The sequence below is a fragment of the Onychostruthus taczanowskii genome, unplaced genomic scaffold (genome assembly GCF_017590055.1).
Source record: "Onychostruthus taczanowskii isolate IOZ18803 unplaced genomic scaffold, ASM1759005v1 scaffold47, whole genome shotgun sequence".
Taxonomy (NCBI): domain Eukaryota; kingdom Metazoa; phylum Chordata; class Aves; order Passeriformes; family Passeridae; genus Onychostruthus; species Onychostruthus taczanowskii.
In genome coordinates this window covers 3,900,331-3,920,279 of record NW_024502236.1, presented here as the reverse complement: position 1 = coordinate 3,920,279, position 19,949 = coordinate 3,900,331, and the positions used below count along the sequence as shown (strand labels likewise).

The window sequence follows — 19,949 nt, the reverse complement described above, 5'->3', positions numbered from 1 at the left end:
TTTAGTCATTAAAATATTAATCATTCGAAACTTTTACCTTAAATCCCTTGTGGCAGGTCATGCTGACCCCGAACATGCAAGGTATTATCATGGCTATAGGTAAAGCCAGGAATGTTTATGACAGGTGTGGGCCAGAAGCAGGGTTCTTTAAGGTACAACTAACATTTTCAAACTTTTTCTCCTCTGACTTTTCCTGTAAGATATGCTACTCCCTCTATCCCTTTCTGTTTTATAAAGTCTTTTCCAGTATTTATACATACTTGTCTATATCAATCCCTCATTTAGATATTTATCCCTTGAAAAACACAGATACTTGCCCTGTTGATATCAGCAGCTCATATACCTTTCTGCATTTTAGCTTTTTAATAATAGTAGTAACAAAATAGTAACATGAAACCTAGATATGTGATTACACAATAATGGTATATGGGGTTTTTTTCTCCTGTTAGTAATAAAACCCATGCCTTTGCTAGACTGTGGAACATCAGGATTTTTTTACCCGGGACTTTTGGTCATTTGTTGTTTATTTCAAAGAGATGTTCTTGGTTTGTACTCCTTAAAATATTTTTAATAAATTTAAATTGCTTGCTTTTGTGTAACTGCATGGGTGTCAATACTACTTATTTAAGCAGTATTTTATTACTGGGAGTTAGACGTTAGGCTTTTTATGGTGATTAGTCTTCACTATGACACCAGATTTAAGAATGTGTTCATTTTCTTAAATACACAAACTTCTGAGCACCCTTAGCTCATGGCCTTTTGAATTTTCAGGGTATTAGAAAGGGAGTTGCTTTGACATGATGTAAAGTGTAAAATCCTCTCAAATGTGATTTGGAGAGGAGAAAGAAGTTTCTTGTTTGTCATTGAGTAGCGGTCTGATTTCTTCTTTATTGTTATGGTGTACTTCTAGAAGAAATTCTAAAAGCCACAAAACCCCCATACAAGCAACAAACAACCCTAAAATCACCAACAAAAAGCTCAGCAACCCCTTGGTAAGGAAGTTGAAACCTCGTGGGTTGGTTGGTTGGTTTGTCTGTGTGGGTGTTTGACATGGATACTTAGAGAAGGGTTATAACCATAATGTGTGTGCGGGGCTGTCTCTGTTAACTGTGCCTGTCTCAGGGAAGGGAGGGACACCTGCCACAGCCTCTGCTCAGTGTAACTGGGCTTGTTTTGGGATTCAGTGTTGGTTGCTTTTTTTTTCCTTTTTCCAATTTGTTAATGAAAATATGTAAAGTGTTTTTCAAGTTGAAAAAAAATCCTCATTTGATCAAATCACTCCTTGATTGGAACCAGAAAGTTCAATTATATCTAATTATATTTTTTAATATGAAGGGTGTTTTAATAATTTTAAAACAGAAAATTACTTCAAAATAAAATTCTATTTAATGCTTTAGAGTTATCAAAACAATGCTCTGTTGAAATGATTTTCAGTCTTTAATTTTGAGTCCTTAAATGTTTAGGCTTCACAGGGGCAGAATGTCTTTGAGAAAATGTTTTGACATAAAGTAGAAAACTTTCCTTACTCTTTTTCTGCTGAATAATGTTTACAATAGCTTAGAAGAGGTGAAACATGGTTCATTTTGAAGGAATACATTAGTATGAATGGATGCAGATAAAGTGGGGTTGTTTTGGGAACAAAATTTTTGTTTTGGGATGCATCAGATGAAATCTCACTTTTTCCCGTGACTTATATGCATATATAAGTACATATAAAAGCTTCTGTGGTGTCTTTTAATACTGTTTCTGTGTTCCTTTATATACTTGTTTTTGATGAAATTCGTGTTTTCAAAAAACTGGGGGGGTTCTATATCTTTGTTTTAATGTTACTCGGTGAAACTCCTTTGGTGTGGGACATTGTTACAGCCAAGGTTCCACTCCCCCTCTCGACCTCAGGTTTAAGACATGACTAACATTTAGATATTTCTTGGTCAGTAATCTCTTCTAATCATTATTCTTTAACCTTTATAGACAGCTCCTTGCAGAATGTTTCCTTTAAGATCTTTGTTATCCTTAGTGAGAAAATGAAAGCATATAATACTTTTTTCTACTGTCCCTTTTTTGTGTAGAGAAATAGTTTTTTTTTTCATTTTGTTAAAGATTTCTGAATCTGTAGAATACCACATTATTTTAAAATTATTATAAAAATATAGGGTTTGTGTTGCATTTTTCCTACTTCTAAGTAATTATATGAAAAATTAATGTCTAAAGCAGTTTATTTTTGCTTCCTCAATAAACAAGGTTTAATTGTTAGCCGTGTTGACTTTCTAATGGCAGAACTTCTGATATAAGATAATCGAAACTCTGTGGCTTTTGGCATTTATAATGTTGTCCTAAACATCCTTTTCAATGGTACTGCAAATCATAGGTATTTAAAAGTATTGATGCAGAACATTCTCCTAAGTTTTCAAGGTCTCCACATGCTCTGTGTTTCAACCTGTATGATTATTACCCTACATGTTTAGTCCTGAAACAAAATGTGTTATTAGCAGAGGATGGGAGCCCAAATTTCTGATAGCTAAATGTCAGGTATTACAGCATGAAGACACTTGAAATACTGAGCAGGGTTTTTTTTTTTCATGGCTGCTTTGGTGCTTTATTTTGTGCATACGTTGTATTGAAACTTTGCTAATGTGTTAGGAAACCATCTGATAACCTCCCCATTTTCAGAGGGAATTTATGGAATGTGTGTTAACATTTGTCACCATTTTTCTAATTCTTTTTCTTGTTGTTCCTTTTCATGCTGTGTAGTGTCGGTGAATAAAATCTAATGAACATACCAAATGATGTTCATTAAAACCTAATGCGCTGGCAAAGCTGGAAAAGTAAATGATTCTGATGGCCTCTAAAATGTCTCTAAAATATTCAGGGAGGGCTGCATCCTCCCCTATAGGGCAGTACTGTTCATATGGAATTACTATTTTCTTCAGAATCCTATCATTTATTTTTCATTGAAGGACATATTTCATTCCCATTTAGTATTTTCCAAATCATACATGTTCACTAAACTTTGCATTTAACCATGTATTAGAGGTACTTTTTTACCTTATGAGACTTCAGAAAATTTCTTAAGGTCAAGTGTCTGAAATCTTATACTTGTCTTGGACTTAAAGCAGCCTCTCTAAGGATTGGATAAATCTCCTCTCAGGGAGACATAGCACAGGATTGGAACTACTCTTGAAGGGAAGGTTTACTTGAGATTTTGTCAGGCTTAACTGGTGAGAGAAAGTATCAACTTGATAATTTACCTGTGGTTTTGTTTGTTTTCTTTCTAAAAACATAGTTTAGACTTCTTAGAAGGGTGGTCTGTGGAACTATTAAAAAATTTTATAGGCAAAATGCTGTGGCACATAAAGTATTTTGTATCTGTAGTGTTTGAGTTGAAAGCCAGAAGGAATAATGTCTATTTTTTTAAAATTATATAGGCAATTAAATTGGAATACACGCGTCTGCTAAAATTAGCCCAGGAAGATCCGCCACCTGAATGTGATTATCGTTTGCGTCATGCAATTGTTTACTTCATCCAAAACCAGGCACCAAAGAAGATAATTGAGAGGACATTACTGGAGCAGTTTGGAGATCACAATCTCAGCTTTGATGAGAGGTAATAAGATCTGCACATCTCATTTCCTGTATTCATGAATGTTCTCTGAGGTGTGGAAACACCCCTTCATGTTTGGCTTTATCTTCTAGTTAATAGCTTGCACGCTTACTTTGTAAAACAAATCATCTTTGTAAAAATCCCTGTTAAAAGACTAATTCAGAAGTTGAGTTTCTACTCATGGAAAATAAGTAGAAATGCTCAGTGTTGTTCATAATTTTGCACATAGTTTTCTGTACCTTCTTTCACTTTGTTTTCTCACTGCCCTGAAAGCCAGTAGTAGAGAGCAAAGCCTTTCCAACTGGGTGAGTGACTGACTCGAAAGCAAGACAATGTCTCTCTTCCCCTCAAAATTTCATCTACTTACTTACATAAATAGGTAAATTAAAAGTTAGGAAACAGCCCGATTTCTGTGTAGGGAATAATCTTCTAAACTTCTGCAAAGTAATTTCCAGGGAGTTTCAGACTATCTGAAATTTAAAATTAAAGGAAAAACTGAGCAATGTGGCAATATAGTGAAATAAAAGAAATAATCCTTTAAGTAGCACAGGCCTCCATCACGCATACTTCAAAAGTGTGCTCTCTCCTGCTGATTATACCATGCATAATAAAATGTACATTTTCCAAGGCATTTTCATACTGGTTTGCATAAGGCTGTAGCTCATACTGTTTGATGCTCCTGTCTTTGTAAGGATAATACCCTCTGTGAATTTCCAGTAATATTTCTTTTTTTTTTTTTTTTTGTAAGGTGCCGTAACATAATGAAGGTTGCTCAAGCCAAACTTGAAATGATAAAGCCAGATGAAGTAAACATGGAGGAATATGAGGTCAGTATTTCTTATATATTAGTTTAAGTTGTAATGTGGAATTGTTATCACTAAAGCTGAATTTTGTCTTCACAAATTTCTTCTTGTCTCAGACTGAAATGTTAAAACTGACTATTTATTTGAAGCCCTTATTTGTCTAAAGGCTGCTCTTGAGCTCAAGCTGGTTTTTTTACATCTGTAATTCCACTGTTTGAGCCATTAATAAGTGTCAGGTTGGAATCTGTCCTTACTTTGTTAACGAGTCTTGACGTCACTAACAATATTTTGTAATTTATCACCACATGAGCCACATGGCTTTTTCTAGGCAGCTGGCAAGGAAGGAGGAGAGTGGTCTGTGCCCAGCCTTGCTCATCTTGAAAGCTGCATAGCAGGCACAGTCTTTGTGCTTCTCCTCCAGCTACCTCTGCAGCTATTCCCATTTTCATGAGCAGCAGATTATTTTCTTTGCTGAGACCATGCATAACCAGCTTATGCATTTAATTTTTCCTCCTGTGTTGTTTAGAAAAACTTGGAGAGAAAGTGAGAGTGAATATTGGACATGAAATAATCGTGACTAATAGTTGCTAAAATAATTTATCTCACATTCAAAGCTAAGCCTTTAGCTGATTTTCCAGCATCAGTTTCAAGTCTGAGTAATACTGTTCATTAAGACCTATTAGCAGTGGGTACTTATGTCCTGGGCGGATTCCAGTGCACCACCTATATCTCTATACCTCCTTGTTGTGTTGATAGATCCCAACAACTTGATCAGGAGGGCAATGGGAGTAATCTCTCCCTCACAAATCCAATGAAAAATATTTTAATTTCCACTTCACCTACCAGGTTTAGGACCTACAGTTGATGCTACTGCATTACAGTGTGCCTCCCTAGTCACTGATAGGGAGGGACCCTCAGAGTGGCATTTTAGTTGCATTTTCTTGGCTGTGCAGGGCTCAGTGTTTTACCATTTTATGAAAGATACTGCACAGAGAGAACAAACAATTCTGGACTTAGCCCCGCTCCCTACTCTTAGAGCTATCTTCTGTTCCTCTGCAGAAAAGTGCCCCTTTTTTAGCTCCTGCAATAGGTAGTTGGGGGTTTCTCCATAGATTGTGTCAGTCTGGTATAGTGAGTTGGCATTTTATGGATGCTTTTTCAAGCTCTTTCTGTTGAATCTGCTAGTATCTGTGGCTTATGGTGTGCTGTCCCCTATTTTATCTTTAATACACAATTGGAAGTCAGCACTTAACCCTCTGTAGAGAAAGTGCCTTTCTCACCTGGATAATTTACCTGTAAAGTGAACCAGGAATCACTTGGTATAAATGGTGATGCAGTAGGATAAATGTTCTGCTTCAGCACCAATATCTCATCAGTGTTGCATTTGGGTTTTTTTAGCACTTCCCATGTAAAGTGTTAAGGCTTTTTCTATGTCATTCTTGTATTGAAAATTAAGCTTAATATCTGGCATATGAAAAAGCTTTCCAACACTTCCTGAGTAATGTAGGGAAGAAAAAAAAAAGATCTTATATAATTTTAACTGTGGTTCTCCAAAGATGCTTTGTGTTCCTTTCAAATGGTAACAGGTTCTGTAAGAATAATCTCATCTAGAAATGTTTAAGACATTTAAGAATTTTCTTTTAATTGAGGGAGGATTCTGGTGAACTTTCCTCATATACAAGCCTACTGGCATCCTTAATACTTACCTGGTGACTGTTGGACACTAAATATAACTGGAGGGGGGTTTGTGTTTAAAAAAATTATATTTCATTTTTGTGGATGAAGTTCTATTTACCCTTTCTTACATGCAGAGATGGCATCAAGACTATAGACATTTCAGGGAAACAACCATGTTTCTCATGGTAGGATTGGAGTTTTTCCAAAAAAAGAGGTAAGTGGTAGTATAGAACTCAAATACAGTGGAACAATGTGAAGGCAAAATGTAATATTGATAAGTAAAGCTGTTTTCTAAATTAAGAAGTGTTTAATGTAGTCTTCATTTCAGATAAGCATTTATTCAGTCTACTATTGTCTTCAGTCTTGAATCTTCCTATTTTTAATTTCCATTTCCAATCTTTTATCAATCCATGTGTTCTTTTCAGAGCACCCTACACATGCACCTCTATTCTTCCTTCTCTTCTATTCTTAAGTGCTCTGGGTGTCACTCAGCCATGAAAATCCTCCTTCTCTGGCACCACCTGTGCACATACATTTATCTGCTTTCATCAGCAGAAACAATTAGTCATGTCTGTGTCTTTCCTGCTTTTTGGCTGAGTCTTCCCACTGAAGCAGTTCTGCATTAGTCTGAGCCAAAACTCCACCTATGATGGGCTTTAAAGGTCAGGAAAACAGAACATATTTGAGAAAAACTGTCATGCAAAGCTGTCATAGTTGCAGCTGATTGTCCTTAACTCTATGGTGATTCATTCCCTTCTCTTTTTGAACCAAGTCAGAAACTGTGGCTGTATAAAATGGGTGACATTTATGTACTTAATTCAGAACAGCTCATATTTATTCTGATCTACAAATGCAACAAGAATGGTGATTACAGTATAAATGTAGTCAGTCATTGATTTTTCATGTATAAAACAATAGGTAGGGAAATTTCTAGCGGGAGTCAAATTTAATTCTTTGTCTCTTTGTTGAGTAGTAAATTGCTCCATATTTCTCATCTTGTATCTTCCCAAAAAAGAAAGGCCCCAAACAATACAAGAAAATTGATTGCAAAAGACACAGCCTTGCCTTTGTGACATGATACATCTTTTTATACTGACTAACAATGAGCCCAGACTCTTGCGTTGTGTGTGGGTTAGCACCATGTAATAAATAGTACATTTACTAATAATCTAAATTGAAATATGCTACACTATTGGTCTTTAAAAGTTTGTGTACTAAGGTTAGTCAGAAGATTGCCTGGCTTATTTGACGTCTGGTGTTGCTTCATTCCTTAAAGAGGCAAAAATGTCACAGGCATTGGTGTGCTTTATGGGAACCTCTTTATGCATTCTCTAATATTACAGGCAGGGTGAAACATCTTCAAGTTCTTTGGCACTGGGACTCCAGAGTGGCACCTTCAATTGTAAAATACCAATGTTTTCAATAAATTCCTTCTTGCCATAACATATTCTGGTTATGCCATGGAGGAGAGAGGGAAGCACAGGTTTCTGCTATGTGCTAAATGATGTTCTCCACTATTTACAATAACTTGCAGAATTAGGGTGAGGTGTTTGTTCGAAAGCACCTTCATAATTTAGAAAACAAGCCTATTATCACCAATGTGATAATACACTCTAATATGGGTCAGAAATAAGAGGTATAATTTCAGAAGTGCTTCATGTTGTTTCTGATACAAAGATAGTAGGACTAAAGTATAGTTAGTGGATGAATGAGATCTGGCTATCCAGTGACCTGCTCCAAAGGCATCTTGTGCAAATACATATCTGTGTTTCAGCTTCCCAGAGGTTTCAGAGATTTACAGAGATTCCCACCTTGCACACTTGAGAGAGCAACGGGTACCATCCTTATGCTGGAAACAAGACTAAACTACTGATCCCTGTCAGTTCCTTTAACATAAAAATAAAAAATCATAAAAACATAACTTCAAAAATATTCATAAAAGGATAGATTTTCATAATAGAAATACGATCTTCATTAGTAGGACTGTTTTGAGGATTTTTTCCCCTGTAAACCCACTTCTCTGTTGACAGACTTTTCTTAGCTTCAATAACACTAAGTGATAACCGAGCAGCATTTGATGTCTTGATGGAGCCAAAATTGAACCTTTATTCAAGCAGTATTTGTTTCTTTAATTGTAATGTGTTGAATAAAACACAGAAATCAACATTAAAGTAGTTTGGTGTATCTTTTTCATGCCTGCTTTCAGGGGTCACTTGTCATCCCTGATGATGGGTGACAAGGTCCACTTTTCACCGCAGGTGGAGAATTAAGGGTTCTTTCAGGCAGATCTCTGACTTTAGTGTGAAGTAGTAACCTGCTTTGGCTGAGATGAGCCCAGGCAGCTAATGAGCCTTGGTAGGAGTTTTGCCTGCAGCTCACTCTTGTGGCAGCAACTTAAAAGTGAACAAACTGTATGCTTTACCAGTTACCTTTTAAGTTTCTTGCAAAGCCACTACAGCTTTTCAGTTTTTACTGAAACGCCTTTTTCAAAGCAGTGCTAAAATTTTGCCTTTCTGTGTCTTTTCCAAATCCTCAACCTAGTGAGCTCCAGAATTTTGTGAGCAGTTTCAGTGATTTTAGGTTTAGGCTGCACACGCTTGAACTTTGTGCAGTTCAGCTGTGAGAAGGCAGAAAGCCAACCATGTCCTGGGCTCATCCAAAGCCCCGTGGGCAGCAGGGCAGGGAGGGGATTCTGCCCCTCTGCCCCGCTCTGCTGAGACCCCACCTGCAGGGCTGCATCCAGCTCTGGGCTCCCAGCACAGCAAGGACAGGGAGCTGCTGGAGCCAGGCCAGAGCAGGCACCAAGGTGATCACTTGCCCAGTCAAGACAGGATGAGAAAGTTTGGGGCTGTTCAGCCTGAAGGAACAGAAGTTTGCATGGAAACCTGAAAGCAACCTTTGAATATCTGAAAGGAGCCTACAAGAAAGATGAAGAGAGACATTTTACAAGAGCATGGAGTGACAGGATAAGGGGGAATGGCTTCAAACTGACAGAGAGGAGCTTTGGATTAGTTATCAGGAAGAAATTCCTTACACTCAGGGTGGTGAGGCACTGCAACTGGATGCCTGGAGAAGCTGTGGCTTCCCCATCCCTGGAAGCGTTCCAGGCCAGGTTGGATGGGGCTTTGTGCAGCCTAGTCTAGTGGAAGGTGTCCCCCTGCCCATGACACAGCGGTTGGAACCAAATGACCTTCAACCCAGGCCACCCTATGATTCTATGGATCTGTTTGCTAATTTTACTGTAGTCCCATTCCTCAGACCCAAGATATATAAGGAGTCTCAGCTTGGATATACAGTCATGATAATCTAAAATAACTTACCTGGGTGTTAAATGGCACCACAGTTGTTTCAGGAAAGGGTCACACATAGGTGGGAAGGAACAGGAAGAGGGTGACTGGAAATAAGGCCACTACCACCACGGAGTTTTAATTTGCATCAACAGTGCTATTGACACTGTAGCTTCAACCTGCAGTTTCACAAATAGCTGAACTAAGAATGAGAGAATGTCCTCCTCTTCTGGCTTTATAACCAGCAGTTTCAGTTCTTGTAATCATCTTTTCTCTGCCTTTCCTCCTACATTAAATTTCCAGCTGTCTGGTCAGTTTTACTGGTGACCAGTGGTATGAAGAGTTTTCATGGCTAGGAGAAATGGACTTCAAGTAGCCTTTTCCCTTATTTTTATATTGTCTCATTGGGATGTATTACCTTAGGTCTTGAGTTATTTACTTCAGAAAACTCTTGACTTGTATTCAAATATGCTCCTTGTGTGCACATAATTTTTAGCCTTTCTCAGTAGCTTGGTACTTGGTTTTGGTAGCTTCACCTTAACACATGAGCTCATACTCTCATCATGAGTGAGTGCACAATTTCATGTTCCTTTAACCACTCCCTTAGGAAATTTCTCTTCCTAGTTTTTTTTTTGTTATTAATTGAGTAAAAATGAGATATCAAACTGTCTGTTTTTAGGGTAGCTACCAGAACTGCTTTCAGTGCTTTTCTGTCATAACTGTCTTTGTAAATCAGAGAATTAACCATTTCAGGTGTTTGCAGGAGATGATGTGCAGCAGCATGAGGGAGATTGTTCATCTGTGCGTGAAGGGATCTCTGTCAATTACTAACTGATAGGTTCTTGGGTGCTCTCTTACTCCTTCTCTACCAATTGGACTTGCATTTGTCTTCTGCATTCAGATAAAAGACGGAAATATCAACAGCCTGACAGCACTTCTGCTGTTAAAATGCTGTGATGGCTTCTTCCATCACATTAGGTTTCAAGTAACTTGGAAGAACTTTCAATTAGTAAAGCTTAAAAATTCACAGTTTTTGTTTTAGGAATAAGGTGACAGCTTTAAATCTTATTTATGCTGAGGTGTAGAATGTTATCAAGATATTCATGGCAATGGAAACTCAAACCCAATGTGACATAAATGCAGTCAGGAAAAATTAAATTTTCATAGATACTCAAGACCAATCTAAAGTTGTTTTTGAAGTGAGTGAAATGATACCTGTTGGTTTCAGTGAACTTGCGATCAGACATCGTGTGTAATGATGTAACCTAATAATAAAGCAATTTGTTCTAGTGTATGTAAAAGACAAAATTGTATAGTTAAAAAAAAATTATGAAGTGATTGGTGGGAAGGGGTGGACTTGCTATCCAGCAAGTGGAGTTACCTGTCCTTGGAGGAACACAGTAGTTACCTTGAAGCAGGTGGTATGTGGATGTTGCACCTAATGCTTTTGTTTCTTCACTTCAGTTACATGGAAGCCTTGCTCTACCTTATCTATGCTTACCAGAATAACAAAGAACTCTTGTCCAAAGGCCCCTACAGAGGGCACGACGAAGAGCTGATATCTCACTACAGACGGGAGTGTTTGCTAGTAAGTGAAGGGGGAACCATATGTCTCAAAATGTTGAGTTTGCTGCATAGCTCTAATAAAATTAATTAATAAAAAAGTGTTGTTATCACATACAACAAACATCAAACCTCCCTGCATTAGTTATTTAATACTGAGGCTGTAGGAGGAAAAAAAAGGAAAATTTAAAAAGAAAACATTATTCCCCCCATTTTTTTGTGAATAGCCAATCATTTTCTTTGTAATAGTGGGCTCACTGCGGTCATGTCTGGGCTAGGTGGGAGCATTGGTTGTCAGTGCTGGTGAGCAGACTCACCTTGCTGCCATGGTTTGACGGGGAGACAAATATTGGCAAAGGCATCAGCAATGATGCCTTGCCTGAAACAAGAGATTTTTTTTCCTTGTTATGTCACTTTTAACTATAGTGAAAAAATAAAAGCCAGTGATAGAATCTCAGTCTTAATAAAATAGCTGCAAAATTGGAGTTGGCAGGTGTGCAAAGAAGTGGCTTAAGGAACAGCACAAGTTCAAGTGGATTAGTACAGCATATACATCATGGAGTAAATGTTAAAAATACAGCTGTGGTTAATACAAACTGCCGGGTAATTCTGTAGGAAAACTATGCTTTAAAACAAACTGATAATGATGCATGGTAGACTGAATGGTAGAATGAAATGCTGTGTACTTAAAGGCTTTCCTTTTTTATGGTGGTTTCTGAAGAAACTAAACGAACATGCTGCAGCACTGTTTGAATCGGGAGATGATCAGGAAGTAAATAATGGCCTGATCATAATGAACGAACTTATTGTCCCATGTTTGCCATTACTACTGGTGGATGAAATGGAAGAGAAAGATATTGTTGCTGTGGAAGATATGAGAAACCGTTGGTGTTCCTATCTTGGACAAGAAATGGAACGTAAGTAATTTTTTATTAAGGTAAAAGGACCTTGTGCGCCTTTTTTATAAGTGTCATGTTTCCAATATCTGGAATTAAACCTGTATCTTTTGTGCCTCGGTAATGTTTTTTTAGCTGCCGTGACTTTTGAATAATTCTGTACACATTTAAACAAAAAGTTTTTCCGTATATTGCACTGGGGTATCAGGCTGTAAAGGAAACACACTTTTTGAATGGGAAAACATTTGTGGTGTTAGACTATCTAAAGGAGAATTTACATCGACGTCTTACTAAGAATTGGTTTGTCCCAGTTGTTGCTTGGTAAGTCTAAAGAATCGGAATTATTCCAAATGAAACTCTTACCCACTAATTAAAAAAAAAAAAAAAGTCAGCATTGGGCAGAAAAAGGACAATTCTATATGCAGACATAAATGCTTATGTTTGTTTTTCTGGTTTGATTTGCAGCCAACTTGCAAGAAAAACTGACAGATTTCCTGCCAAAACTGCTAGATTGTTCTACAGAGATTAAAGGTTTCAATGACCCGCCAAAGTTACCCTCCTACTCCACACATGAACTGTGTGAAAGATATGCCCGAATCATGTTGTCACTCAGTCGAACTCCAGCCGATGGAAGATAAATTCTGCAGACCTTCCTAAGCACATTGTATAAACTTTTTTAGTTCTTAAACCTTGCCTTCCTGTCACAGGGTTTGCTTGTTGCTGCTATAGTTTTTAACTTTTTTATTTTAATAACTGCAAAAGAGAAATGACTGTACAAACTTTAGCCAGACTGCAAACGATTAAAGCTGAGAATCGCATGGCGCTCAGTCGTTTCAACCAGAATTGATGCAACATGCAAGTCTGATCATTATGGCAAAACTGCTTTTTTTGCCATTTATCTGTTACAGTATTACTTTGCTTTTTATCTTAAGATCCTTTACTTTACCAACAGCTGTCTGGATCATTTTGTGACTGCAACTACTTTAAGTGTCCAGTGCTGTGTAAATACATGGTACTTGGTAGCTTGTAAATGAAAAGAAAGAATAAAGTTTTATTTATGGCTACTTCTGTGTTTGCAAGCAGATACCTTGTATATTATTGTAAAATACGGGTACTTTTAGAAGAGATACAGTATATTGATGGGTTACTCAATTTTATAGACAAGGTTCTTTAGGATTTATGGCCAGTTTCCTTTCAGGTACTCAGAGATTACTGTATGTGAATATATTGAAAAACTGTCACAGTATTATACACAATGGTGTTTTGTATATTCTTCACTGGTCTGTTTGATACTGCACCTGAGCACTTTAGTGTGCATGTGAATGGCCATGCCAAGCCTTTTCTAATGGTAGGGACTGGCTTCTGAAGCAAAACAATAATGGCACCTTCCTTCTATTCTTAGAAAAAAATTGAAGTAAAAAAATTAAAATATTTTCAGTATAAATATATTACACCTTTTAAGTAAAACTTCTTAAAATTAATGTAAGTAGAGAAAATAAAGATTTTAAAAAACTGAATTTATGAAGCTTAAGAATTAATCAATTTTTAATTGGTATTTGAGTCATGTAAATGACCAGAAATAAAATCTTAATTTTAATTCTTTACTTGAAATGGGTTGCTATTGTTGCAACAAAATATCTCAAAAATCTTTTATCTGTCCTAATTAAATTTCTGTGGGAAGTAAAAGAACATATCTATCGGTTTTGTTTTGTAGAATTGAAATACTGTCTGGTTTTAATGAAGAAACGTAATTATTTTGTGGAAAAAGATTTAATGTGTCCTTAGGTAATCCTGTTACCTGACACTATTTTGATTCCTTCTCTTTTTAGAGAACGTTTTGTGTTAGATCAGTAAAATATGTGAATATTTATTTGTATGTTTTTATTGGAGCGACACAACTTTTTCTTACAGGTTTTCAAGTGGTGTTTGAATATCTGCTAATAAAAAGCCACAGAGGGAAGGGAAGGCACGGAGTGATGAAGTTCAGATCACCTAGAAATGCAGTGGGCAGAAATGTGGACATCATATGCAAGAGGCAGCAGAGTTCAGTCTTAGCACAGATCAGTCTCAGAATGTGTTTGCTCTGGAGAGACACTGGATCACAATGTACAGGGAATACAATGTGGCCTTCAATTCCAAATCTGTTCAGGGCTGTTCTTCACTCCTTTTTTCAGTATTGCAGTGCTTCATGCTTTTTCAAACCACCCATTTATTTTATCAAATTCTTTTTTTAAAAAGAACATTGACCTTTTAGAAGTGAAATACTTCAAAGGAGCATTATTTTACTGAGACTGTTGATGTGTGAAATATCCCTCTTAAAGAAAAAGGTATGCTTACTATGAAGTGGGAGAGGATATATTTTAAAAGCTTTTACATTTTGCACCTGTTCCACTTTGATTTGGAGCTGAAGAATATGCCTACTTAACACTGTATTTTTAAACAAGGTTTTGAGCAGATCCTACTTTTTTAATAATAGTAAAAAGAATTAGATGTGAAAGGGCAACTTTATTTCATTATGGCTAACAGCTTTTGAGTTTGAGTGTTTGTGGAAGCTTTTAAGGAAAGCTCCCCTCTTACCCCAAAGGAACCAGTTACCCGTATCTGTTTAATCTTTCACAAAAAAACACATAAAGAAAGGCACTCTTTCTAAAAAAGAGAAATAATTTATTTCATTTGGGAAAAATACCTAAGATTTTTAAATTAAAAGGAAGACAAGAAGGATGAGACTTGATTTTTGTTTTGGATTTTTTTTGTATTCAGTTTCTGAAAGTATGAAAGTAATCATTTGAAGTTCATAGTAGTGAAGATAAATGTGTATTCCTTTGCAAAGACAAATTTTTGAGTTGAATTGAGAAGGTAGAAGAGCAGAAATAAATATGTATTTTGCTATTTTAATATATTTTTTAATATATTTAATATATTTTTAATATCCGAGTTTAAACCTTCAATGAAATCATTAATGATTACATTAATGTGAAATCATTAATGGTTACATTAACTTTGCCTTGCTTATGTCACTGCAGTAAGGCAGTAGATAGCTTGGATTCACAATGCCCAGCACAAGCAAGTGTACAAGTAACTCTGCAAGTAACTGTAAGGTAGTAAAGAATACAGTCCATTTGGCTACCTGAACATTTGTGGCTTAATTATGTAAGGAGGTATGGTCTCTTCAGCATGGGGATTATGAAGGGTTTTATCATAGTTTTTCTCAATAGAACACAGAAAGATTAAGGAAATTTAGCCAAAAAATCACCTGTATGTACCATCAAGTGAAAGGTGTGGGTTTTTCCAGATGTTGCTTCATAGTGAGAAAAAGCCTGAACTTACCCTTTTTCAGTTAAATGCCTCTCTTTTAATCTCTCCTGAACACGTGTCTTCATTTTAGCTGCCTGATCCTATTGCTTTACTTGCAGTGATATTTTGGTAGTATACCATAGCAGGTCTGTCAGTCTCAGCCTAGCAGACGACCATGAGCAGCAACAGAATTGAGCTGAACAAATGAAGAAGATGGGTGGATGGAGTCAGATTGTACTACTTAGATGTGGGACATTTGGAATCACACCAGACACCAAGAACTTGACCTGTGCTAGTGAGTCAGTGTTGCTTTGTGGGCAGTCTGTGCTTTACTGCAGGGAGCAGGTTTGCTTGAGAAAACCTGAAGTATGAGCAGAGTCAAAAGCACATGCTTTGTGTTCAAGCATTAACATGCCACAATTTCATAATATCTACATTAAGTATCTTTCAGGTTATTTTCAGGCTACTCCTGTGAAGATTGCAGCTCCCGAAAGGAACTGGACACCACCAATAGCACACAGGACACAGCTGGATACTGTCCAACAAACATAAAGTTTCATAAAGGGAGACAATGGTTGCTGCCCATATTCTTCATATTGTCACGTTTCCTTCTCTCAATCTCCAGTGACTCCAGATGTCTGTGGGAGGCCTTATATAAGCACAAGGTAAAGAATTTTGGTGGAACAATGCACCACTCTAGGTCTGCAATGAGTCACCTCATCTGTGCAGCATTTTTCAACATAAATGTGTGTTTTTAAAAAAAACCACATATTCTAGGTTTGAGCCTATAAGAATGCAAGAAAAGTGAGTATCAGTCTTGGCAGTGAGAGGAAAGTGGTTGCTTCTTTCCATTGTTCTTTTCAGGAGAGGACAGTAATATGGATATGAAAAAGCTCTTATTTAAAGAGGTATTTTAAAAATGCAGTAGGTAGAATTCCAAAGAGGAGTGATTCAAGTGAAACAACTATTTTTCATGTGCTTGAGATCCAGTTTTTCTTTATGTACTGTGTCCTTGAAGATCTTTTGAGGTCCTGGTCTTGGTGGATAAGTTATTAACTGGAAACACTTTTAACTCCTAAAGAGTATCTTTATAGGTAAGAATCAGCAGAACATTCCTGCTTGGTTCAGCATTTCTAGTTCAGTTCTGATCCATATGGGAGCAAAGTCTCTGAACTTTTGCAGACATGTCTGTCACTGCTGTACACATGTTTGCTCCAGCTTTATTGTCATGCCCTAAAAAACTTGGCCTTGGCCATGGAATGTTTTCAGTTACGAATTTCAGATCTTTGCTGTAAATAGCAGGAAAGGACTCATACTTCTCAAAAACTGTTTGAAGTAGCAGTTTGAAAGAACAGCTTGGCTTGCTTTCTGACGGTTGGGATCAACCCAAATCCCCTTCTCACAGGCTGGGAAATGCATAGTGGGAAAGGCTGGTTTTCAGGATGATGGTCACATGATGGATTCATCATGAATGTTAAGGATATAGTAATTCTTCATCACTCTCTTCATATCTAAACTGAAGTACCTCTTAAATAAAGTTTGAGTTCCATGGTTCATTCTTTCACTTTTTATTTCCGCCTCCCCTGTTGTTCTCAAGTGAAGGTCACGTAAATATTGACTTTTCAGTCTTTGTAGTTGATCAAGTCTTTGATTCACCATCAGTGTGAACTGTACCTTCACCACCAGACAGAGAACCAGGATTCCTCTGCTTCCACTGATTAGTGTGGTCTTCAGTTTCTGTCTTGCTTTTCCTGGGAATGCATGTGCAGGTCATATAACACCATCCACACACATACTGTTTGGCAGCTCAGCATCTGAAAGCCTGAAAGAGGGAAGTTATGGATAGTTAGCCAAAGCTAACTAAATTTCAGAGTTTTTCTGTACCATGTCTTGGCATGTCAAGAAAAAAAATAATTTGTTGGAGCTTGACTTAACTGAGCTCTTAAGGAGTGTGGGTGGTGTCTTGTGCATTGTATCTCAGCACTGTCCTGGTTTATGGAGGTCATAGAGGCTGTTCCTCTTGTGTAATAGTTTTCAGTTTACCCCGATCTTTATACTTTGTCTTGAATTATTAAAACTGCATTCAAACAACTTCTGGCAAAAAGCAGCTTTTCCTGCTATGCTGATTTCAGTCAGTAACTCTGCAGTCCTTACCCATGTCTGTGTTCTGTGTCTCGGTGTTGCCTATCAGTGTTCGGAACTGTATCTGCTTTGTTATCTGTGCTGAAGTTCCCTGGACCCCTTTGTACTTTGTGCTTATACAGACAAAAGGGGAAGGACACTAATTCTGTATATACTCTTAAGAAACAAAAATTACATTTGTCTGTGACCTTTAATCTGTAACAGTAGAACTTTCAATTGAATGTGGACTAAGGGCTTGGGAAACCTGTGGAAGTTTGGAGAGGGGTTGCTTTTTTAACAAAATATTGATAATACAGGATCATGACATGGAGGGAATTGCTGTGTAAACATAGTAAACTTTTATGTGGATTAGGAAAAAAATCATTAGTTGAAATAAGTTTTAAGCCAAGAAGTCAGTGTTACATAATGCAATTTGAAGAAAACCTCCTGTGTTCTTAGGGAAGAGGTTGGAGTGTTTGGCTTTTGTAAGGAACCTTGACTGGTGAAACTGAAAAACTTGTAACCTTTAATGGCTCAAGGTAATACATTCTTGTAATCTGCTTATGAAGCTCTTTTGTCTGGAAAGTAAAAAAACCAAAAAACCAACTGTTTCCATAAAATCAAATAACCACCCCCCACCCCCCATTCCTCCAGGAAGATAATAGTCTTCTGAAAAGTCCAAGATTAGTTTGGATATTCAAAAAACTTTTGTCCTCCCTCCCTTGCTCAGTCTGTTTGAACATGTACATTATGTTTTGGAATGCATATAAGTTCTCTTTGAATTTCTGAAGGAAAATTTGTCATCTCCGATACTTTTCAATGTGAGATCAAGACCTGTCATTGTATTTGGCACTACTGGCACTTGTTCCACCCTCAGCTGATGGTGATCTTTAGTTATGTGGTTGTTGCAAGAAGCTTGAAGAGATGATGTTACTTCAGCTTCCTTCTGTAGTATGTAATCCTCAACATTCTTTGCATACTAAGGTTTATACTGCTGTGTTTTAGGAATTTACTCCCTCCTTATCTTGGGTCAGTTCAAGGACGTTATTCAAATGCTTTGCATTGAGCAAGTGAAACAGCACTGATTCCGTTTGCCAGTGTTCTACTCCACTGGAGACAGTGACATCTCTGTGCTACTTGGACTTCTTAGGAGATTTTATGGTGCTTTGTGCTCTGTGAATTTGTTTCAAATGGATGGCAATGGAGTTAATTGCCTGTTGGTTGCAGTTGACAGAGAAGAGCCATAACATTGTTTTCTATTTAATAATAAAGTAAAATGAAATAATTTCTCCCTTGACACATATTCCCACAAGATTAGGAAAGCTGTGTATCTTTTCTAGGAAAGTAGAAGTTTCTGGGTAAGATCTGGTATGTGTTCAAACTGGTCACAATCCCTTCAGGAGAGTGCTTGCATAGATAATGTGCTTGTCCTCCTGTCTTTGTTCTAAACACACTGATTTAAAAGTATTTATGATGGATTTTTATTTGGCTTATTTGGTAGTAATTTTATATATTTTCTTTGGATAGACTTGTTTTGTAAGTGCCTAATGCCAGTTCTTGGTGTTGAGCAAGAAAGTATGATGCATTCCAGTGGGAATTTTCTGTCACTTCAGTGAAGCTGTGAAAATTTGCAGTAATTATTCTCAGTTATGTCTGTGCTATTACCTGGTTAACTCCCTACTGTCCCCAATCAAGCCACTTCTAAAACTAAGTAGTGGGCTCAGGGCAAACTATAATTTTGTTGATTGCTAGGGGTCTTTTTTGTTTCTTTTTTTTCAAGGAAAAGACCAGTTGTGTGGCAAAGAGAGCTACAAGAGTTTTAAGATAGATACCAAATACTGGTAAGCTCTGGCTAAGAGAGGAAGAGACACAGCCAGGTAACACAGCCAGATTTAAACTTACCTGTCCTATTTCTGCTATTAAGACTGAATAATTTGGAGTGGTTGCAAATGCTGTTCACAAGCCGTCTATAAAAGGGTGCTGTGCAAAGAATGTCTACAGGGAAGTGCTGGACGATGAGTAAATGTTGAGGGCTTCTAAGTACTGTAGTCTAACACCTCTTTCCAGAGGGAGGGAATTGTGGAGTTTGATCCCTGCAGAGTTCAGAAAAGACATGACGGGGGTGTCAACTACAGAGACACTCAGAGGTGTGAGTAGACAGAGATATGTGTCAGGATTTCTGCAGGTGGCTTCATTTCCTCTTCCTGTGTTTGATTAACCACAGGCTCTTTGCCCAGAGGAGACTCAGTGCCTCTCAATAATGTAGGCAAAGCTGGGTTTGTTCGTGAGAAATGATGGAGTGGGGCTCCCTGCTGTAGGAGAGGGGAAACAGGTGTATTTCGGACAGTAACCTTAAGGGGATAGGCATGCCTTTTCTTGGAATAGGGACAGCTGAAAACAGTTTGGCAAAACCCCATCTTTTCCACCAGAGTCACTGTCTGCACACTGGCTATTCCCCTCCTTGTCACCAGCTGAGTCTCTCAGTCTGCTGTCTCAGCTCAGTGCCAGCTTTGCCACACTCCTGTTTAGTGTCACACCTGTGAGGTCATTTTTACTTCAAGTCCCTTCTGAACCTCTCCTTTCTAGCGTACAAGCCCTGATGGATAAGGAAAGGATGGCCTTACTTTCTAAATAGTGAAGGGGCATATCCTGTTTTAAACCTGCACTCAACTGAATTCAGCTCACTGAGTACTCAGCTACATTTTGT

At 37.5% G+C, this 19,949-nt stretch overlaps 1 protein-coding gene across 3 annotated transcripts in view; it reads left to right on the top strand.

Moving 5' to 3' along the window:
• The window catches only part of USP25 (ubiquitin specific peptidase 25), an 85,462-nt gene extending 72,571 nt beyond the window's left edge, over positions 1-12,891 (top strand). For 2 of the 3 annotated variants that reach the window (XM_041414775.1, XM_041414777.1), the window contains 7 exons: positions 57-152; positions 3,426-3,604; positions 4,350-4,428; positions 6,216-6,295; positions 10,833-10,956; positions 11,653-11,848; positions 12,293-12,891. In XM_041414775.1, coding sequence (XP_041270709.1) covers positions 57-152; positions 3,426-3,604; positions 4,350-4,428; positions 6,216-6,295; positions 10,833-10,956; positions 11,653-11,848; positions 12,293-12,465 — 927 coding nt within the window. In that variant the 3' untranslated portion in view covers positions 12,466-12,891. The remainder of the gene's footprint in view (positions 1-56; positions 153-3,425; positions 3,605-4,349; positions 4,429-6,215; positions 6,296-10,832; positions 10,957-11,652; positions 11,849-12,292) is intronic. The other variant, XM_041414776.1, reaches the window with a different exon arrangement.
• Positions 12,892-19,949: the final 7,058 nt, after the last annotated feature.